The 23709-nt window shown below is 34.9% G+C and overlaps 2 protein-coding genes across 3 annotated transcripts; both read right to left on the reverse strand.

The window, feature by feature from the left end:
• LOC116214118 (plant UBX domain-containing protein 11) lies at positions 1 to 9133 on the reverse strand. Of its 2 annotated transcripts, XM_031549418.1 has the most exons (14): positions 8926 to 9133; positions 8733 to 8819; positions 6272 to 6629; positions 5237 to 6187; positions 4046 to 4170; positions 3260 to 3359; positions 2885 to 2937; positions 2702 to 2783; positions 2309 to 2374; positions 2166 to 2233; positions 1627 to 1830; positions 1115 to 1544; positions 635 to 919; positions 1 to 410 (listed from the first exon to the last, which is right to left on the reverse strand). In XM_031549418.1, exons 6-14 carry the CDS (start codon positions 3357 to 3359, stop codon positions 184 to 186), a joined length of 1515 nt encoding a protein of 504 aa, XP_031405278.1. In that variant the 5' UTR covers positions 4046 to 4170; positions 5237 to 6187; positions 6272 to 6629; positions 8733 to 8819; positions 8926 to 9133; the 3' UTR covers positions 1 to 183. The 2 variants fall into 2 exon arrangements, with proteins under 2 accessions (XP_031405278.1, XP_031405279.1); XM_031549419.1 differs by lacking the exons at positions 5237 to 6187; positions 6272 to 6629; positions 8733 to 8819; positions 8926 to 9133 and having other exon boundaries at positions 4046 to 4207.
• Positions 9134 to 10723: 1590 nt separating this feature from the next.
• Positions 10724 to 18772, reverse strand: LOC116214441 (plant UBX domain-containing protein 11-like). The gene is given in 20 exon segments (XM_031549845.1): positions 10724 to 11150; positions 11320 to 11613; positions 11808 to 12277; positions 12323 to 12525; positions 12860 to 12927; positions 13003 to 13068; positions 13409 to 13490; positions 13588 to 13640; positions 13965 to 14064; positions 14733 to 14839; positions 14915 to 14980; positions 15307 to 15388; positions 15490 to 15542; positions 15870 to 15969; positions 16629 to 16735; positions 16811 to 16876; positions 17210 to 17291; positions 17393 to 17445; positions 17771 to 17870; positions 18557 to 18772. Coding segments are annotated over 20 exon segments (2568 nt in total). The 5' UTR covers positions 18746 to 18772; the 3' UTR covers positions 10724 to 10923.
• Between the last annotated feature and the right edge of the window lie 4937 nt (positions 18773 to 23709).

Genomic DNA, 23709 nt, shown 5'->3' on the forward strand with positions numbered 1-23709 from the left:
TTATTAAAATCAAAATTGAAATGTTTGATTTTATTTGAGAAAAAACACCACGTGTAATGATATTACCGTCTTTCCGTTACAACATGTCAGCATTACAGGAAGAGATGGATATTTAGGCTGATCGAGCATGAAAAGCAAGCTTACAAACGGGGAGTCTTGCAATCACTGATCTGGTCCACATCTCTATGTGCGGTCATCATCATTACCTCCATACTGCGTAGAATTTCCGTTCCAAAAGGAATTCCTGTCCCTGAATCGAGTTTCATCATCGTCATGCTTGAGCGTGTGTATGTTGCTGCCAAATTGCGAAGTTGTCAGCCTCCTGCTTCTAATTGTATCCCGAGGGGCAAAGTCTCGAGAGTATGGTCTCTCTTGAGCTGCATAATCATCTCGAAGATTAGGGTTCGGTCCTCAAAAACATGATGCGAACGTGAGCCAACCAAGTTGTTGCATTTCTTTAGTGAAAGATCACTACCCATATAATCAATAACTATTGTCAAGGGGCTTTAGCTGATACTGAACATACCACTCCTTTAGCAATCTTAAAAACATACCTCTAGATAGCATGCTTAAATAAATTAACCCCGAGCCAAGAGAATATTGCAAGAAAAGCCCTCCGGGTAAAGAAACTCACGGTTTTCCCATGTGCCAGCACTGGAGTCCTGCCCTGAACTAGAAGAGCCTCCACTGCCACCACTGCCGAGATAAGAGAAAGGGTTGAGGTAAGACAAAACCCTTCTTACAAATGTAAAATATCCTTCATCATTCTGGCTGGACAAGTCAGGAGCAGAGGAATCTGTTTGGTTATAGGAAATGGAAGCACCCCTTCTGCTATTATTGCCTCGGCCGCTCTTACGAGGAACTACTATCAGTGCTTGCCTGCCGAGCAGCTCCAATTCCGCTAATGATTTGCTCAAATCTGAATTACCAAATTAAAGCTCTATTAGAATAATGACCTATTTCATGTTCGTGTCACTGAATATCCCCAAAGAACTATGTCAGGACCAAGTCTTACTGTATGAGTAATTTGTCTACAGTAAGCTTCAGAAGTATCATTTAGACACAAATAGCAGTATTACTCAGCTAGCAATTAATAAGGATCTGATATTCATACCTTGATCATTAAATACTTTTCGAGGATAAGGAGTCGCCAGGTCATAGGAGCCAATATCGGCTCGATTTTCATCGACATAATCTTTGACTGTCCTCAGAGTGCTCATGACCGGGAACTTATCTTGTAGGCTTACCCCATCAGGCAATCGAATATTCATATGAACATCACTCGATCTGCTGGTACTGGGAAGATTTTGCGTTGAATCTGGCTCAACAGAACCCAACTTCTCATTGGACTGAACGAAATCCGATGAAACTTGTGTGGAGCTTGAACCATCTGGAATTTCTAAGAGATTCTTCGATTTTGCTTCAGAGCTAGGGCAGTCATTTCCCATCTTGGAGTACTGATCATCATGTCCAGAATCATGAGTTTCAATCACCATTGATCTCGATTGCTCTTTTACTGGTTCAGTTAAAGATGTCGACTCCTCCTTGATGACATACTCTAAATCAGTAGGATAATTCGAAAACCTAATGAACTTAACCAACTCCAATTCTACCATTTCAACTCACCTTGACAGATTTTCCATCAATTCTTTTCTCCTCGATTATTAGAGATGCTGTAGTCTCAGATGACTGGTTATGGCCATCAGATGGAGGAGGAACTGCACTCAAGGAACTACCTTCCTCATTTGAGGTTACAGGGGAAGCTTGAGAAGTTGATGGTTCCGATGTTGTTCTAGCAAGTGCTGCAGCCATAACACTGGCGGTTGTTTCCTACAATTTTGCCATCAGAAAAAGGCTGTTAAGACACACAAAATCCAAGCCAAGCCACCACCTGGAAATTAATCCAGTAAGCTACAGCTTATTATTTTCCTTTCCAGTGAAGGTTACTCATCATAAAGCCAACTCTAGGCGAACTAAACAACCACAGCCTATGGAGCCGGGTAAAATCTAGCCTGATTTGAAAACCCACACGACATCAAAAAAGGGGCACCAATTGAAATTGAAAGATACCCTCAGGCCTCCTTCGCCTTTTTAAGCTATCCAACCAACTGGCAGGGTTCAGTAACTGCCATTCTCATCTGCTAACCCTAATAATCTCTGGATACCTGAATATGAAAACTTAGCCATGCCTTCTCAAGACTGGATGCAAGATTTTCAGCATCAATGAATCCCTCTGCACAATATCATAAGAATGAGAATGGTCAGCAATGATCAAACGGAAAATGATAAACCTACAATGCGAATCTACCTTGTTGCCAAATTTTAACGCCGTTATAACCAACAGCTGTAATGCAAGGAACAGAATTCTGAGGATCTGTAAAAGTTGATGCAAGGTCACAATATTGCATAAACTGCTTAAGAAGCAAGATTAGAGATAGATGATAAAGAGAAACACGTGAAATTAGCTGGAGCCAAAAAAAGGAAAAAAAATATTAATGAGCTAAAACATTTTCCACCAAATTTATACTTTTGCATTTGGCACAAGTATCTTTCATATACAATGCAACGAAGTTCTATGATTTTTTTTTTTTTTAACTTATCACAATTGCCCACTTAATCAAAGGGCTACAAAGATGAGTAGAAGATCAGAGTGCAAAAATATGATCACTTATGAGATGAATAAAACTAAAGCAAAGGATACATATCCTCGAAAAGTTGGCAGCATCAGCACTCCCCTCTGCTAACTGGAGCAAAATGCAGTACTTTGATATCGACTCTGAAACCTGAACGAAGAATATGATCAAGAAATTTGGGGCAGATATTTAAACATCCACTGCGTGAGAAACAATATAAATTAATACACATCAAAGTGGAAGAGACGTACTTTATGATATACCCAAGTAGAATTTTCCATGCGGATCGAGTCTGCATCTTCACCTGGTGTCAGGGGGAAAAGGGCATACCGGCCAAGTGGATCAGTCCATGGCAAGAAACTAAAGGGCATAGAAAGCTCCTAGTTTCTATTTAAATTATATACATATATCCATATTTTGAAAAGAACTGAGAAGTTAGCACATTCAATGTTGTCCAAATTAACAGGAGTAATGTCATAACTACATATACATTATAAAGAATTCAGCTAGCAATACAAGTACAAAAAAGCTTGCAGGCAAATTCACAGCTCAAAAAGAAATAGGAGCTATTTAACATGCACCTGGACAACCCACTTAACCCTGTTTGATTTAACAATAAAATGTACCTGAGATGTATACAACAAAGATCTTCTTCTGTATCTTTGCTTCAGAAATAGCTTCTGGAATTGAACCTTTGAACGTGAGGGAAGAGAGGGACTGTTCCATCTGATTATGAAAAATGAAAAGATTATAATCTTATTTGGAAGAAGAAATAAGAGAAATGGGGAAGGATTGTAGGACCTCAAAAATTACACATCAACCACATATGATCCCAAGCACCAACTTGGTGAATTACCAACCTACCCATAGAAAGGGCAGCTGCACCAAATTCTACTCTAGACTTAACCTACAAACCACGTTAATCTCATTTCTTGGATAGCATAAGAAACCATGCGGTATCTTGCGGATACACCGTTCCACACGGATTTAACCTGACATACCCAAGTGAACACACATTCTAACCTATGGCATAAAATCATCAATTGCTAAACTTTCCATCACCATGATGAGCTAAATGCAAAATCAACTCCAGGGCAAGCTGGTGTTGGTTGAGATTTGGGTCCATCATGGAACTGCCAACTGAATTTCAATATTCTACTTCTTAGTCAGCAGTCGTCAGTATACGAAAGCAGAACATTCCGAACGGAAGTGATCGAGAAAACAACTGCAGTAACTGAATCAAGAAACACGAACTCAACAGTTCTCCTTCGATCGCCACGACACATATTCTGGAAATCGATCACAAGGACCAAAGTAAACGAATTTCCGCCGCCAAATTCACTCGATTCCAATCAATCAATTCTCCAACTGAATAAATTTCCCGGGATGCAAGAATTCAAGCTTCGGCATACCTCTCTGATCGACGATAGCGGAAAATCGGGGGCTAGGGTTCGCGACGTCTAAAGTCCAATTGCCTTTTGTAGGAGAGGAAGCGTATGATCAGTTCTCTCCGGAAAGATTCCACGTAGCAGTTTGCCTTGACTCGACAAAGGCCCGTTCGGTTCACGAAGAAAAAGAACAGGTTTGGTTATAGCTTGAATAGCTTTAAAATTAACTATTTTAATAAAGTTAATGAAAATTGTGATTATTAATAAAAGCAATTATTTTAATAAAAATAATAGAATTATTAATATTTAAAATTTTATTAATAATGAATTGAAAATATTATTTTTATTAATTATAATTATTAGAAATTACTATTTTAATAAATTAATAAGCATAATTATCTAAATAATTAATAAAAAATTCTTAATAAAAACATATTCTTTATCATAAAAAATTACCGTACATTATAATTTAATTATTAATTACATAATTAACAAAGAATAGTCATTTTTACTTAAAATAATTATTTTACTTTGCAATATAAACTACAATTGCAATAAAAAATTATTAAAAATATTTCAATTATTAAATAAAATTACGAAAAATATTATTTTAAATATTATGAAAAAAACCAACAACGAAACTAAAATTAACCCCATTTAAAATAACCTTATATAAAACATATTTTATGCAATAATAATAAAATGACCATACTTAAAAAACTTCCACATGAAACATACTTTACACCATAATGAAAAATAATCCTGCTTAAAACAACCTCCACAAAAACATATGTTATACCAAAATGATAAATACCCATATTTTCAATAACGCAACCACACTAAAATTAATCATAGATTCTTATAGCTTGTTTGGTTTGCAAATGTGATTTTAAAATCACAACTTTAACCTAGTTCTACCCACAACAAAACAAAATAACTCATACAAAGTCAAAGAGTAAGTCATATTTATACCATTTTTTTTCAACAACAAAATAAAATAACTCAGACAAAATCAAAGGGTAAGCCCCATTTATACTACTCTTTTTCAAAATCAAAATCTGATTTTAAAATCCTACTTTGAAACCAAATGCAACATTATATACAAACTTGTAACCATGTTTACGCCATAACTAATGTTCTACATAATAATAACAATTAGTGGTTACGTGCTATAAGTTTACAGAACAATTTAGTCATTTCTGCATATTTGTATACCTGCTATACTAATCATAATTTCGGTAACACCACCATCCTCGTACATTGCTATGCTCCATACTTTGAATAAAACGTCCGCTGCAAATTGTACTTCATTCTTCCACCAACTAAAAAAGAGCAGTGACACCAAACAAATTTCATGACTTTTTCCATTGCACCATTATAACATCACTCAAAAGATAACTGCGAAAATATAAAAACCAAAATAACACTCAATAGATAGCTGTCAAAATATAAATATCAAATCACCTTCACAGCTATTATTATTGTACAAAAGAATCAAACTACTATTTCAGCATTAGCACAATTTCATTTTTACCTTAACAGCAAGAGCCCAAAAAAACTCAACAAAGAAGTTTAACTTGTAATCTTCCTTTATTGATTTACAAGGAAATCCCGAACCATTTCCAAGTGGTCTTCAAGATTGGTACCAAAAAATAACAAGACTTCATTCGGATGGTCTCCGAACTTTCGAATAGCCATGCGCACTTCTGCTGAGGCAAGGCCATCAACACTAAGAAGAGCTCCCAAAAGTTTAAGGAACTTCTCTTAAATGATGTCAGAGTGAACATTTTTTGAGAGCATCGGACAAGCCTCTTTCATGTCGGCTGTCATAGTATTCATAGCCTAAGAAATTGCTGAGCAGTGACTTTCATTCTTTTCCCTCTTTCTTCCTACAGAAGCACTTCTCGGGTCCTCTGTAGGTGGCAAATGAGCACAAGAAATGTCACCTGATGTAGGGATATTTGCATTGGCAGATTCATTTTGATTTGAAGGATTCACATCAGCTTCTTCGACTACTCCAGTCAAATCTTCAATCTCCAGCTCTTTGAGAATATCTTCAACAGTTTGAGCATCCTTTTCAGTAGCTCGATCCTTCGCATATATCAAAGATAATTTTTCGAAATGGGAAAAACTTTTCAGTCTAAATAGAGCGACTTCTTTGTGAGTCTAGAAACAGAAACAATAGTGTTAGTAACATTATAAATCTACATGACGATAAATATAACAATAAATAGATAAAGTATTTATTACCGCAACATAAGCCTCCCAAATATTGTCTTCCACTGTTACCATCTTTCGTGTTGAATCTCATCCAAAGCCTAATGTATTTAGTATTATATCATACACGATAGCCCATTCATTTTTCAGTGTCTTCAATCGAGATTCAATGTGAGGTCTCGCCTTCATACTGAAATTTGGGAGCTTTTCCAAAAGCATTTTCTCAAGCTCTGGCAATAGCAAACTTAAACCTTGTGTCGGCATTGTAGGTGCTCATATTCCTTATATCAATCATGCAAGATATAAGGGTTGCATCATCAACCAAAGTCCATTTCCTTTTGCCATTCTTGGTCACTTGGGAATTAACAGAAGCAGAACTCCCTTCCATCTTCTATCCCAAGAGCACATACATGATATAAATTGTTATACAATTATTAAATAGTAATAAGGAGTTGTATTAACTGAATATATGCAATATATATATATATGTACATATGAAAGGGGAAATAAGACCTTCATAAATTCATAAGCATGTGCATTAAAATATATTCATGACATTGTCTTTAAAAAGCAATCAGAATACAACATACAATCCAAAACAAATGAAAAAATAACTCCTCAAAGTTTACATTACAACTCTCAATCAGAACATATAACTACGTAATGGATGAGTTCCATAAATTAAATATCTCAGTTGCCAACTGTTTCCTCAAATTACTCTAAAAATTTGATGTTTGAATCTCAGAAATATGATCAGCATCCTCATTAGGATTGTCACTAACCGTTTCATTCAGTTGGTCTTCCATAGGATCAAAAGACATCTCTCTCCTAATAAAATTATGCAGGCCCCGTTTGGATAGTGGGTTAAAATCACCATGATTTTAACTTTAACTTTAACTCTACACTACACAACAAAACACACATTTGAAAAGTCAAACTGATGGACCCCATATCTTATTCAAACACACAATCTCATTATACACAATTATCTATTACATCCATTCATTTTATTTAAAGTCAAACTGGTGGGCCCACAAACTTCAATAAAACCCTTGTCTTCTTCCTCAGTTAAAATCAAAGTTAAAGTTTCGTTAACTTTAACTCCGAATCCAAACGGCCTGGCAGTAGACAACAAGAAATTATAATTTTATTATGCACCCTAATGGGATAAAATGACGGACTCTAAGAATAGCCTATCGAATCTTAAGCAAGCCGAAACACTTCCCAATAACATTACGAGCATATGCATGTCTCAAATTGAAAAATTCGTCATAATTTCTCGATCAATGTAAAAGGTGCCAAAAATCCCTTACAGTTTGTATAACCAACATCAACGAGATAATAACCTATATTAAGAAAGAGGGGCAAAAAAATCTAAATTACTTTGAATGTTATTAAGCTTACCTATTAATATTATCAATGTCAAAAAATTATTATAATCACCAGTTGGCATCTTAAGTCCATGTTCCCTAAAACGAGCATCTCGTAATACTCTCCCATCAGCTGCAGACCCTCCCATCTAGGAAAAACTTGCATATCTAGAGTACAAACTCCTAACACGTTGGCTGCTATGTCACCTTTACGAGTTTTGTATCTAGATCTCTCAACCTTGGGCACTCTGATTTTGATATAAGTCCCATCTAGAGCATCTAAATAATTCTACAAGAACCAAAATATAGTGTTAACACCGTATGAACTCCTTAATATAGTACAAATTTGAATACACACAGTTAGAGCAACGATTTTCCTCTTATTGCTCTTACTCTGGAAACTCAAGCGAGTCATAACTGCAAAATGGATTCAAACTATATTATAGTAGTCTTATAATCAACGTAAGGAAATAGTAAATGAGAGAGCGGTATGGAGTCATTTCAACTAATGAAGTAGACGATTTTCTTTGCATTATCAAGCAAGAACTATTGTAGGCCAAAGGTTAACATAACTGTTAACCCTCAGTCACGACCTTAGTCATGACCCATGTATTTTCAAATCAACGTGTTGAGATAAAAGTTTAACATAATATCATATTTACGTTAAACAGAAGTAGTTACGAACAATTCCAATTAACAATAAAAGATTTGGAACTTCCAAATGAATATGCAAGAATTAGGATGCAGCAATGAGCACATAAAATTGTATAAACTTTCTGACTTCGACGCGCAGGATGAAAACCAAGTGATGAAAACCCCCCACAGAGCAAAGCCAAAGAGGTTAATTTAGGTCAGCCAATTGAAACCCATCACAGAATCCTTCCATTTCAACATTTTCTAACAGCAAACAAACAGAAAATTGATCGCCAATCCACACCAATCACTTAACTGGTGAACAAAAATTCTAGGGTTTGATTGTAACACCGGCGGTTAACAAAGAAATCATCACCATCAACTTGAAGTTTTACATAGAAGCCAATCATTTCAAGAGTAAGAAACTTCAGCCCAGCAATAGAAATTGATAATTATCTCTCCGAAGCATGTAATTAGCAAGAATTACTCACCGATTTGGGGGATTCTTTAGGGGAATTCCATCTATGGAAATTGGAGAGGGAGAAGATAGGTAATCACGGTAATGGGATTTGCTTCTTCTGCAGAAAGAAACCTTGCCAATCACTCAGAATGGGTGGAATTAACCAATGATCAATCAATTAATAGACCAAGAATGGGTGGAATTAAAGGAGAGTTTAACCCTACCTTCTTTGGTTCTGTTTTGGTCCGTCAGCTTTGGGTTTTCTGTTGCTGAGTGCTCGGACAGTGTAGTGACGGAGATCTTCTTATCAACACCTCAACCTAGTTCCACTATGCCAAGGGAGGAATCGAAACCAGAGGAGGATTCAAGTAGGTGTGCTTCGGGTTTGCTCTACTTCAAGGTTTGCGAACCTTGTGTTGGGTTCGGGGGTTTCTGCATGAGAGTAAAGTTGGAACGGCATGAGATTGTAATAAGTGAAGAAAGTTGAGGGCATTTTCAGGTTTTCGCAACTTTTTGGGGATGGACAATACCTACTCCGAACATTCAAGGAGGAACACCTATTCCTTACGAAAGCCGAAAAACTATTCTAACACGGAATAACTATTCCTCATTCCCATGTTCCCAAACTTTGAAATGAGTATTTCGTATGGAATACTTAGGGAATGGAATACCATTTCACGCAAGCCAAACATGCCCTAAGTGGAATCGAAATGGAATGGAGAATTCTTACCCGTATGTGTTTGGTTGGAAAGTATTGCTTCCTATATTCACGGGATTTCTTATAATCCATAATATATTCATAAAAACAAATATACTAGGAAATATTTTGGGAGAAATATTAAGATATTTTTGACCATATTATGATATATTCTCTTATAAGTCTATATACAGGGTCATGTACGAAATTGTAAAATGTGTGTTAGTGCCGTAAAACCTTGAGCCCTTGGAGACTAGTAAGGGAGAGTCTGGAATCACGAAGTCGGTGATGGTAGGATTTTCTTCGAAAATCCTCTGAGTTATCCTTTTGGAGTCTCGATTTAGAGGGAGAAGATAGAGAGAATTGAGAGATCGGATTAGACTCTTCTAGGTTTGGGTTCGTAATGGGACAAGAATTGAGAGACATCTCTAGATGTTGTAATCTCTCATTTTAGAGGAATTGAAAATCGATTTCTTTTTACAGGGGAATCGATTCCCCCCCATATTGGGGAATCAACAATTCCCCGAGGAATGGGGAATCAAAATTAATTAATTTTATTCTAAAAAAAGTACAAAAACTTCCATTGTGATTTGAACTTAAGACAAATTTAAACTTGTGATTTTTCGAGAAACAAATATCATGTGATACACTTCATGTGACATAATGAACATCACCGTTAATTTTTCGTCTTTTTTGGTCCTCAAACTTTTCTTTTTGTCATTATTATCCTCAAACTTTTAACTTTCTTTTTTAATTTGATCCTAAAATTCGAAAAAAATGGGGGAGGGTGAAGGAGGAAAGGGTCATCGGTCGGCACGCCGACCCCACCACCGAGGTCACATGGACCCGTAGAGGATGTCGACAACCATGGAGGTGGGGTCGGGACCACAGATTGACAGTCCTAGCCCCCGAATCGATCAACATCTCGAAATCGAGATCCCAATCTATTCGAGGGCTAGGGCCACCGGTCGACGACTCCCACCCCACTCTCGAGGTTTCCAACGTCCTTTGTGGATGTTAGCAACCTTAGTGGTGGGGTCGGGGTCGGGGTCGCCGACCGACAGCCCAAGCCCCCCTTCACAGTTTAAGGGTAATAATGACAAAAAAAAAATTCTTGCATTGAAAGTGATGAAAAATTAAAGGTGAAATATATTATGTCTCACGAAATGAACCACATTATATTATTTGTCCTTGAAAAAATATAGGATCCAATTTGTCACAAGCTCAAACCACAATGAAGTTTTTATACTTTTCCCCTTTATTTTTTAATCTAATTTTGGACTCAAAATTCGATTAATTAAAAATGAAAAGAAAATCTTATAAAATGGTCAATGAACAACAAATCGATAGAAAAATTAGTTGTTCTCAAAATCAAAAAATATAGACAACATATTAATTAGTGGAGTATCTCGACGATAAACAATCCGACTAACACACAACAATTTCAAGATGCGTTATAAAAACAATTATTGAACCTCATGAATACTTGATAATTGTTCAAACTCTCATAATCTGGTCCACATCTCTATGTGCGATCATCATTATTACCTCCATACTGCGTAGAATTTCCGTTCCAAAAGGAATTCCTGTCCTTGAATCGGGTTTCATCATCGTCATCCTTGAGGGTGTGTATATTGCTGCCAAATTGCGAAGTTGTCAGCCTCCTGCTTCTAATTGTACCCTGAGGGGTAGAGTCTCGAGAGTATGGCCTCTCTTGAGCTGCATAATCGTCCCAAAGATTATGGTTCGGCCCTGAAAAACACAATGTGAAGGTGAGCCCACCAAGTTGTTGCATTTCTTTCGTGAAAGATCACTACCCATAAAATCAATAACTATTGACAAGGGGCTTTAGCTGCTTAAATAAATTAACCCCGAGCCAAGAGAATATTGCAAAAACAGCCCTCAGGGTAAAGAAACTCACGATTTTCCCACATGCCAGCAATGGAGTCATGCCCCGAACTGGAAGAGCCTCCACTGCCTCCACTGCCACCACCGCCGAGATAAGAGGAAGGGTCGCGGTAAGACAAACCCCTTCTTGCAAATGTAAAATATCCTTCATCATACTGGCTGGACAAGTCAGCAGCAGAGGAATCTGTTTGGTTATAGGAAATGGAAGCACCCCTTCTGCTATTATTTCCTCAGCCGCTCTTACGAGGAACTACTATCAGTGCTTGCCTGCCGAGCAGCTCCAATTCCGCTAATGATTTGCTCAAATCTGAATTACCAAATTAAAGCTCTATTAGAATAATGACCTATTTCATGTTCGTGTCACTGAATATCCTCAAAGAACAATGCCAGGACCAAGTCTTACTGCGTGAGTAATTTGTCTACAGTAAGCTTCAGAAGTATCATTTGACACACATAGCAGTATAACTCAGCTAGCAAATAATAAGGATCTGATACTCATACCTTGATAATTAAATACTTTTCGAGGATAAGGAGTCGCCAGGTCATAGGAGCCAATATCGGCTCGATTTTCATCAACATAATCTTTGACAGTTCTCAAAGTGCTCGTGACTGAGAACTTATCTTGTAGGCTTACACCGTCGGGCAATCGAATATTCATATGAACATCACTCGACCGGCTGCTACTGGGAAGATTTTGCATTGAGCCTGGCTCAACAGAACCCAACTTCTCATTGGACTGAACCAAATCCGATGAAACTCGTGTGGAGCTTGAACCATCTGGAATTTCTAAGAGATTCTTCGATTTTGCTTCAGAGCTAGGGCAGTCATTTCCCATCTTGGAGTACTGATTATCATGTCTGGAATCACGAGTTTCAATCACCATTGATCTCGATTGCTCTTTTACTGGTTCAGTTAAAGATGTCGATTCCTCCTTGATGACATACTCTAAATCAGTAGGATAATTTGAAAAACTAATGTACTTACAAACCAACTCCAATTCTACAATTTCAACTCACCTTGGCAGCTTTCCATCAATTCTTTTCTCCTCAATTATTACAGATGATGTAGTCTCAGATGACTGGTTATGGCCATCAGATGGAGGAGGAAATGCACTCAAGGAACTACCATCCTCATTTGAGGTTACAGGGGAAGCTTGAGAAGTCGATGGTTCTGATGTTGTTCTAGCAAGTGCTGGAGCCATGACACTGGCAGTTGTTTCCTACAATTTAGCCATCAGAAAAAGGCAGTTAAGACACAAAATCCAAGCCAAGCCACCATCTGGAAATTAATCGAGTAAGCTACAGCTTATTATTTTCCTTTTCACTGAAGGTTACTCGTCATAGAGCCAACTCTAGGCGAACTAAACAACCACAAGCCTATGGAACCAGGTAAAATCTAGTCTGATTTGAAAAACCACACGACATCAAAAAAGGGGCACCAATTGAAATTGAAAGGTATCCCCTGGCCTCCTTCACCTTTTTAAGCTACCCAAACAACTGGCAGGGGTTAGTAACTGCCATTCTCATCTGCTAACTCTAATAATCTCTGCATACCTGAATATGAAGACTTAGCCATGCCTTCTCAAGACTGGATGCGAGATTTTCAGCATTGATGAATCCCTCTGCACAATATCATAAGAATGAGAATGGTCAGCAATGTTCAAATGGAAAATGATACACCGACAATGCGAATCTACCTTGTTGCCAAATTTTAACGCCGTTATAACCAACAGCTGTAATGCAAGGGACAGAATTCTGAGGATCTGTGAAAGTTGATGCAAGGTCACAATATTGCATAAACTGCTTAAGAAGCAAGATTAGAAATAGATGATAAAGAGAAACATGTAAAATTAGCTGGAGCCAAAAAACTAGGGGAAAAAAAAGGTATTAATGAGCTAAAACATTTTCCACCAAATTTATACTTTTGCATTTGGCACAACTATCTTTCATATATACAATGCAACGATGTTCTATGATTTTTTTTTATATTTTTTAAACTTATCACAGTTGCCCACTTTATCAAAGGGCAACAAAGATGACTAGAAGATCAGAGTGCAAAAATATGATCATTTATGAGAAGAATAAAACTAAAGCAAAGGATACATATCATTGAAAAGCTGGCAGCATCAGCACTTCCCTCTGCTAAATGAAGCAAAATGCAGTACTTTGATATCGACTCTGATACCTGAACAAAGAATATGATCAAGAAATTTGGGGCAGATATTTAAACATCCACTGTGTGAGAAACAATATAAATTAATACATATCAAAGTGGGACGTACTTTATGATATACCCAAGTAGAATTTTCCATGCAGATCGAGTCTGCATCTTCACCTGGCAGCAGGGGGGAAAGGGCATAGTGGCCAAGTGGATCAGTCCATGGCATGAAACTAAAGGGCGTAGAAAGCTCCTAGTTTCTATTTTAATTATATACATATATCAATATTTTAAAGAGAGCTGAGAAGTTAGCCCATTCAATGTTGTCCAAACTAACAGGAATAATGTCATAAATACATATACATTATAAAGAATTCAGCTAGCAATACAGGTACAAAAAAGCTTGCAGGCAAATTCACAGCTCAAAAAGAAATAGGAGCTATTCAACAAGCACCTGGACAACTCACTTAACCCTGTTGTTTGATATAACAATAAATGTACCTGAGATGTATACAACAAAGATCTTCTTCTGTATCTTTGCTTCAGAAATAGCTTCTGGAATTGAACCTTTGAATGTGAGGGAAGAGAGGGACTGTTCCATCTGATTATGAAAAATGTGAAGATTATAATCTTATTTGGAAGAAGAAATGAGAGAAATGGCAAAGGAATTATAGGACCTCAAAAATTACCCATCAACCACATATGATGCCAAGCACCGACTTGGTGAATTACCAACCTACCCATAGAAAGGGCAGCTGCACCAAAATTCTACTCTAGAGTTAACCTCCAAACCACATTAATCTCATTTCTTGGATAGTATAAGAAACCATGCTGTATCTTGCGGATACACCGATCGACACCGATCTAACCTGACATACCCAAGTGAACACACATTCTAACCTATTGCATAAAATCATCAATTGCTAAACTTTCCATCACCATGATAAGCTAAATGCAAAATCAAATCCAGGGCAAGCTGGTGTTGGTTGAGATTTGGGTCCGTCATGGAACTGCCAACTGAATTTCAATATTCTACTTCTGATACGAAAGCAGAACATTCCAAACTGAAGTGATCAAGAAACCAACTACAGTAACTGAATCAAGAAACACGAACTCAACAGTTCTCCTTCGATCACCACGACACATATTCTGGAAATCGATCACAAGGATCAAAGTAAACGAATTTCCGCCAAAGACACTCGATTCCAATCAATCAATTCTCCAACTGAATAAATTTCACAGGATGCAAGAATTCAAGCTCCAGCATACCTCTCTGATCGATGATGGCAGAAAATCGGGGGCTACGGTTTGCGATGTCCAAAGTCCAATTGCCTTCTCAAGACTGGATGCGAGATTTTCAGCATAAATGAATCCCTCTGCACAATATCATAAGAATGAGAATGGTCAGCAATGATCAAATGGAAAATGATACACCTACAATGCGAATCTACCTTGTTGCCAAATTTTAAAGCCGTTATAACCAACAGCTGTAATGCAAGGAACAGAATTCTGAGGATCTGTAAAGTTGATGCAAGGTCACAATATTGCGTAAACTGCTGAAGAAGCAAGACTAGAGACAGATGATAAAGAGAAACAGTGAAATTAGCTGGAGCCAAAAAAAGGAAAAAAAGTATTAATGAGCTAAAACATTTTCCACCAAATTTATACTTTTGCATTTGGCACAACTATCTTTCATATATACAATGCAACGATGTTCTAAGATTTTTTTTTTTTTTAATTATCACAAGTGCCCACTTAATCAAAGGGCAACGAAGATGATTAGAAGATCAGAGTGCAAAAATATGATCACTTATGAGATGAATAAAACTAAAGCAAAGGATACATATTCTCGAAAAGTTGGCAGCATCAGCACTTCCCTCTGCTAAATGAAGCAAAATGCAGTACTTTGATATCAACTCTGATACCTGATCAAAGAATATGATCAAGAAATTTGGGGCAGATATCTAAACATCCACTGTATGAGAAACACTATAAATTAATACACATCAAAGTGGAACAGACGTACTTTATGATATACCCAAGTAGAATTTTCCATGCGGATCGAGTCTGCATCATCACCTGGCATTGGGGGGGGGGGAGGGCATAGCAGCCAAGTGGATCAGTCCATGGCATGAAACTAAAGGGCGTAGAAAGCTCCTAGTTTCTATTTAAATTATATACATATATCCATATTTTGAAGAGAGCTCAGAAGTTAGCACATTCAATGTTGTCCAAATTAACAGGAGTAATGTCATAACTACATATACATTATAAAAAATTCAGCTAGCAAGACAAGTACAAAAAAGCTTGCAGATAAATTCACCACTCAAAAAGAAATAGGAGCTATTCAACATGCACCTGGACAACTCACTTAACCCTGTTGTTTGATATAACAATAAAATGTACCTGAGATGTATACAACAAAGATCTTCTTCTGTATCTTTGCTTCAGAAATAGCTTCTGGAATTGAACCTTTGAATGTCAGGGAAGAGAGGGACTGTTCCATCTTATTATGAAAAATGTGAAGATTATAATCTTATTTGGAAGAAGAAATGAGAGAAATGGCGAAAAAATTATAGGACCTCAAAAATTACACATCAACCACATATGATCCCAAGCACCGACTTGGTGAATTACCAACCTACCCATAGAAAGGGCAGCTGCACCAAAATTCTACTCTAGAGTTAACCTCCAAACCACATTAATCTCATTTCTTGGATAGTATAAGAAACCATGCGGTATCTTGTGGATACACCGATCTAACCTGACATACCCAAGTGCACACACATTCTAACCTATGGCACAAAATCATCAATTGCTGAACTTTCCATCACCATGATGAGCTAAATGCAAAATCAAATCCAGGGCAAGCTGGTGTTGGTTGAGATTTGGGTCCATCATGGAACTGCCGACTGAATTTCAATATTCTACTTCTGATACGAAAGCAGAACATTCCGAACTGAAGTGATCGAGAAACCAACTACAGTAACTGAATCAAGAAACACGAACTCAACAGTTCTCCTTCGATAGCCACGACACATTCTGGAAATCGATCACAAGGACCAAAGTAAACGAATTTCCGCCGCCAAATTCACCCGATTCCAATCAATCAATTCTCCAACTGAACAAATTTCACAGGATGCAAGAATTCAAGCTCCGGCAAACCTCTCTGATCGACGATGGCGGAAAATCGGGAGCTAGGGTTCGCGATGTCCAAAGTCCAATTGCCTTCTCAAGACTGGATGCGAGATTTTCAGCATAAATGAATCCCTCTGCACAATATCATAAGAATGAGAATGGTCAGCAATGATCAAATGGAACATGATACACATACAATGCGAATCTACCTTGTTGCCAAATTTTATAGCCATCATAACCAACAGCTGTAATGCAAGGAACAGAATTCTGAAGATCTGTAAAAGTAGATGCAAGGTCACAATATTGCATAAACTGCTTAAGAAGCAAGATTAGAGATATATGATAAAGAGAAACACGTGAAATTAGCTGGAGCCAAAAAACTAGGGAAAAAAATGTATTAATGAGCTAAAACATTTTCCACCAAATTTATACTTTTGCATTTGGCACAACTATCTTTCATATATACAATGCAACGATGTTCTAAGATTTTTTTTTTTTTAAAATTATCACAAGTGCCCACTTAATCAAAGGGCAACAAAGATGATTAGAAGATCAGAGTGCAAAAATATGATCACTTATGAGAAGAATAAAACTAAAACAAAGGATACATATCCTCGAAAAGTTCGCAGCATCAGCACTTCCCTCTGCTAAATGAAGCAAAATGCAGTACTTTGATATCGACTCTGATACCTGAACGAAGAATATGATCAAGAAATTTGGGGCAGATATCTAAATATCCTCTGTGTGAGAAACAATATAAATTAATACACATCAAAGTGGAACAGACGTACTTTATGATATACCCAAGTAGAATTTTCCATGCGGATCGAGTCTGCATCATCACCTGGTATTGGGGGGAAAAGGGCATAGCAGCCAAGTGGATCAGTCCATGGCATGAAACTAAAGGGCGTAGAAAGCTCCTAGTTTCTATTTAAATTATATACATATATCCATATTTTGAAGAGAGCTCAGAAGTTAGCACATTCAATGTTGTCCAAATTAACGGGAGTAATGTCATAAATACATATACATTATAAAGAATTCAGCTAGCAATACAGGTACAAAAAAGCTTGCAGGCAAATTCACCGCTCAAAAAGAAATAGGAGCTATTCAACATGCACCTGGACAACACACTTAACCCTGTTGTTTGATATAACAATAAAATGTACCTGAGATGTATACAACAAAGATCTTCTTCTGTATCTTTGCTTCAGAAATAGCTTCTGGAATTGAACCTTTGAATGTGAGGGAAGAGAGGGACTGTTCCATCTGATTATGAAAAATGTGAAGATTATAATCTTATTTGGAAGAAGAAATGAGAGAAATGGCGAAAAAATTATAGGACCTCAAAAATTACACGTCAACCACATATGATCCCAAGCACCGACTTGGTGAATTACCAACCTACCCATAGAAAGGGCAGCCGCACCAAAATTCTACTCTAGAGTTAACTTGCAAACCACATTAATCTCATTTCTTGGATAGCATAAGAAACCATGCGGTATCTTGTGGTTACACCAATCGACACCGATCTAACCTGACATACCCAAGTGAACACAAATTCTAACCTATGGCACAAAATCATCAATTGCTAAACTTTCCATCACCATGATGAGCTAAATGCAAAATCAACTCCAGGGCAAGCTAGTGTTGGTTGAGATTTGGGTCCATCATGGAACTGCCGACTGAATTTCAATATTCTACTTCTGAGTCAGCAGTCGTCAGTATACGAAAGCAGAACATTCCGAACAGAGGTGATGGAGAAACCAACTACAGTAACGAATCAAGAAACACGACTCAACAGTTCTCCTTCGATCGCCACGACACATATTCTGGAAATCGATCACAAGGACCAAAGTAAACGAATTTCCGCCGCCAAATTCACTCGATTCCAATCAATCAATTCTCCAACTGAATAAATTTCTTGGGATGCAAGAATTCTAGCTCCAGCATACCTCTCTGATCGACGATGGCGGAAAATCGGGGACTAGGGTTCGCGATGTCCAAAGTCCAATTGCCTTTTGTTGGAGAGGAAGCGCATGATCAGTTCTCTCCGGAAAGATTCCACGTAGCAGTTTGACTTGACTTGACGCAGGGCCGTTTGGTTCGTGAAGAGTAAGTGGAATCGGAATGGAATGGAGCATTCCGTACGGGTTTAGTTGGAAAGTATTGCGTCCTACATTCTCGTGGATTTAAAGTTGAATAGAAGTTAGAATTTTGATTTTAATTTTAATTTTGATTAATTTATAATGATAATATTATTAAATTATAAAAAAAAGTATAAAAAAGTAATGAATAGTTGAGAATTGAGGGAAAGTAATGATTATGTTGTTGAATTGTTAAAAATTAATAAATAACTGAGAGAATTTAATAATGAAAATTAAATTAAATGGTTAAAAAATTTGAAGAATAAAAGAAAAAAAATAATTATGTTAAATTAAAGATAACTAGAGTAGAGTTAAAAAGAATTATAAAATTTAATAAGTAATCTCATAATATATTCATTAGAAGATATATATTAGAAAATATTTTAAGAGAAATATTAAGATATTTCTAGCGATATTAGAATATATTTTCTTGTAGGTCTATATACAAGGTGTTGTACAAATTGTAAAAGGTGCATTGGTGCCGCAAAACCCTGGGCCTTTGGGGGCCAGTGCGAGAGAGTTTGGAATCACAAAATCGGTGATGGTGTGATCTTCACGGTTTAGAGTGACAGGACAAAGAAAATTGATAAATCGGGTTAGACTCTTTGGTGTGGGGTTTATAATGGGGTAGGGACTGAGATACATCTCTTGATGTTATAATCTCTTATTTTAGAGGAAACAAAAACCGATTTCCTTATACAGAGGAATCGATTCCCCTATGTTGGGGACTCACCCATTTCATAGGGAATGGGGAATAGGGAATCAGAATTAATTAATTTTGTTTTTGTAATCTAATTTTGGACTAAAAACTTGATTAATTAAAAATGAAAAGAAAACCTTATAAATGGTCAATGAACAACAAATTGATAGAAAGAATAGTTGTTCTCAAAATCAACAAATATAGACAACATATTAATTTGTAGAGTATCTCGTCGATCAACAATTCAAATACATTCAACGATTTCAAGATGTTTTATATAAATAATTATTGAACCTCATGAATACTTATTAACTGTTTACTTGAAATACTACGAATAATTATCATATATTGAAATTTAATTTCAATTCCATAAACAATGAACCAAATAGAAGCGGATGGAATTGATTCTGATTCCTTATTAAATCAAACGAAAATGGAAATTTGTCATTCCATTTCCGATTCCGTCCCGTTCCTCCTTATTCCATTTGCGTTTCCATTTTCGTTTCCATACCTTGAACTAAACAGCCCCATAAATAAATCCTAAAACGGATGGATCAGGTTGGTTTACCGACGGAGTCTAATCTTCCTTGCACTCAGTTCCAATGAGCATCGCTCAGGTTGTCGAATAGTCAAGTTCGAACCGGATCGATCTGCTAAAGATAAAACTCTTATAGTTATGATTTTGTATTGATGTGACCATAATTTAATTTTTGTATAAAAAATTTATGATATCTATGCAGTTATTATTTACATTGATAAATGCATTCTTTTATGAATAAAGGCAGATTACTGATTATATACATATAAATCAAAGACCAATAACTTAAATCTATATACAATATTAAAAAGCCGATGCAACGTTTAGAAGGGTACTATGTGAGATGAATTTAAGCTATGGTTGAATGACTTCTCAAGCTATCACCAATGAAGACTAGACAAATGTAAATAATATTATGGTCCAACTAACCTTAGTCATGATAATTCAAAAAGTCCCTAATTCGTTGGAAATCGGGCAATTTGTTACTGTGAACAGTAGACGATTTATAGGGCCTTTGTTCTCTATGTTTTTCCTTACTTTATTATTGGAAACTTTGATTAATTTTCCATGCTCATATACTGGTTTTTTGCCCGTTCGTCGAACAGTTCATTTTAATATATTCTTTTTTATATTGTAATTCTTTTTATTTTGAAAGACCAATTTTTTATATAATTTCGTTATTTGTCAAATGGTTAATTACAATACTTTTTTATATTTTTTCCCATCTATTTATATTTTCTTATTTATCCGCAAATTTATTATTTCAACCCTATTTAATATGCTCTTTTTTAATGTAAAATGTAGATAGTTTTACTATATAGTATACATAAGACTTGTTCGTTATATCTTAAAAATTATTATCATATATATTAATGCAAATATATATTCTTTGTTTATATAGGACTTGTTGGCTGTATATTAAAAATTATTATATCATTATTATAATTATTTTATTTATAATAACATTTTATTTACTATAATATTTAATGTATGAAATTTATTATTTTACAATATTGGAACATTTATTACGAGCACTTATTGCAGGCGTAGTTTGTCTTACTATTTTTTATTTAGTATAACGTTTATTTACTATAATATTTAATTTATGAAATCTAGTTTTTTTACAATATTGAGAACATTTATTTATAAAATTTAGTTTTTCTTTACAATATTGGGAACATTTACTATGAGCATTTATTACAGGCATAGTCTATTTTACTCTATATATATATATATATACACGATTTCACCACGTAATAACATATTATGTTAATGTGGATTTTTATAGTTTACAAATGTGTATAACATACAAAATTCATTTATTATAGTATATAAATTTTAATATAACATGAAAATACCTAATCCCCTTTGTTACATAATTTGTTCTTCATATAGATAGATATATGATCTATGGGACAATTACTTAGAAGTACATTTTGTGCAACAGCCCTTCCCATCTGATAAAAAAGGATTCTATGATCCTGTACCTGATAAAAAAAGATTCCATGATCTTGAACAAATCTTACCTGGGATCGCAAATCCTTTTCTATGTGAGACTCTTTACTATTTTCACTTTTAAAATTCTACTTTCTTTTAATTGTTATTTGGCAACGAAAAATTTATTGTTTAAGAGTTAAGAAAACCTGTTATGTTTAAGATTCTTCACTATTTTCACTTTTTTTTATCATATTCATTTTGTGCATATGTGAGGATGTTTATGTTCTTAAAGATATACCATAGGAATTCTTTTTAGTCCTTATATGAATTATATATTTATATAATAAGAAGAAAAAATATTAACTTTAAAAGTGAACCCACTTTTTTCAGATTTACTTATTTTCTAATTATAATTATAATAAATGTGTAGAACTATATAAAGTGAAAATATTGCATTATATTTCCATAATATAAAATATTCAAATAAACTAATAGACATGGAATTTTTTTATATTTGAACAAATACATGATCACTTATCTACAAACTATTATTTAAAACAATTATCAAAATAGATTTTCATATATGTAAATATATTTTCTTGATGTGGATTAATTGTATATATATTTAGAATTGCACCACTATTTATTGCAATGCTATATATAAATATATATATATATATTTGATATGATGAAGTGAGTGCAATTGATGTGTTAAAATATTTCCCCATATTGTAATAGCTCAGGTTCTAACTAATCTCGCTATGTTTTCTTATAATAATTGACTAGCCTACATTAAATTAGTGGAGAATGAAGAGGTTTTGCCCATACTAGGCTTCTTTTTTAAAATAATTCCCATAATAGATTTCTTCAAAAACTATTTTCCAAAATAGATTTATGCCAGTTTCTTTATTATCTTTCTAGTCCCTATAACTTATTGATTCGTTTCTTTTAAATCCATTTACAAAAAGCCTAATTTAGTTATTATCATAAATGAATTATTTACAAATTTGCTTTAAACATATCTTAAAATAATTTTGTGTAAATCGAAATTACAAAATGCATGTTAGAATTTTATTAGAGTTTTGTTAAATTAAAAGTATAGAAAACTAAGTAGTCAGAATGTCTTTATGTAGAATAAATAGAATTATAAGAATATATATATTTCTTTTTCTGGATTTAAGGGAATATATATTGACAATTACAAACCAGTTAATATGAAGTATTATTATAGTAAACCTAGGAGATACTCTGTCAAAATTCTTTCCCTTAAAAAGAGTCATAACAATGTACAAAATTATCATAATTAAGATATATAATCTTCATATAATCATCATACATAGTGAAAAATACACCAAGTTTATAATAAATATGTTCTAAGGCATGCATGTACTAACTAAAACTATTCCCTCTTATTTTATTCCCATAGTTTTAAACTATTTTTAAAATATTAGATTCTCTATGTAAAATTCTCAATAGTGTTTTAAACAATTTATAACTAGAATGTCTCCCATATTCCTATTAATCAAATAGATTTTCTAATTCACATACTCGGTTTAACATAACTCTTAAAAGTTTCAAGAGAAATCTTTAGCAATTTCTAATATAAAATTTAAATTTAAATTGATGAGAGAAATCTATTAAAAATAATTTATTTGAGAAATAATTACCAAAAAATTTATTTGCGGAAAAGTCATAATAATAAAACAGATTTTTTTAAAGGATTTAGATGAAACAAATCAAAAGTTGTAGGACTAGAAGAATAATCAAAAGAATAATATAAATCTATTTTGGGAAATAATTTTTTGAGAAGTCTATTGTTGGAAATAGTTTCAAAAAGAAGTTTAGTTTGGATAAAATCTCGAGAATGAAACCATGAAGTGATTGCTATTTAAGTGTCATTCCTTGTGATATCTTGGGTTCTTATCAATCCCGCCATCCTTTCTTTAGTCTTTTTTTTAACAATAAGTTATTATTATTTAATCTTTCTCTGTACTTTTTCTAAAAAAGGTGACTAATAAATTTATAAGATCAACTAATTAATCCTATAAAATATATATTTATATTTATTTATTTATTTATTAATTAACATTGGTCCACAAAAATGAGAGGAGGCCACGTGCCCCTCATTTCTTAAATTTACTTACAAACTTTGATTATTTTTCGTTCTCGTCTCTTTCCTTAATTTCTACTTACATCCTCAGAAAGGATTTCCATATTAGCGTCTCTGAGCTATCTATACAATTAACTTAAATGGGTTACTAACTCTTTGAATTCGTTTGAGAGTGC

The sequence above is a fragment of the Punica granatum genome, chromosome 7 (assembly GCF_007655135.1).
Source record: "Punica granatum isolate Tunisia-2019 chromosome 7, ASM765513v2, whole genome shotgun sequence".
NCBI lineage: Eukaryota > Viridiplantae > Streptophyta > Magnoliopsida > Myrtales > Lythraceae > Punica > Punica granatum.

Bases quoted from the DNA above. Each gene is read 5' to 3' on its own strand.
- LOC116214118 (XM_031549418.1), bottom strand. From the start codon at position 3,359: ATGGAACAGTCCCTCTCTTCCCTCACGTTCAAAGGTTCAATTCCAGAA. The intron at 1,831-2,165 runs GTATCCAGAGAT...GCAAAATTGTAG, and splicing joins GGCTAAGTTTTCATATTCAG to GAAACAACCGCCAGTGTTAT. The intron at 920-1,114 runs GTATGAATATCA...TTGGTAATTCAG, and splicing joins AAAAGTATTTAATGATCAAG to ATTTGAGCAAATCATTAGCG.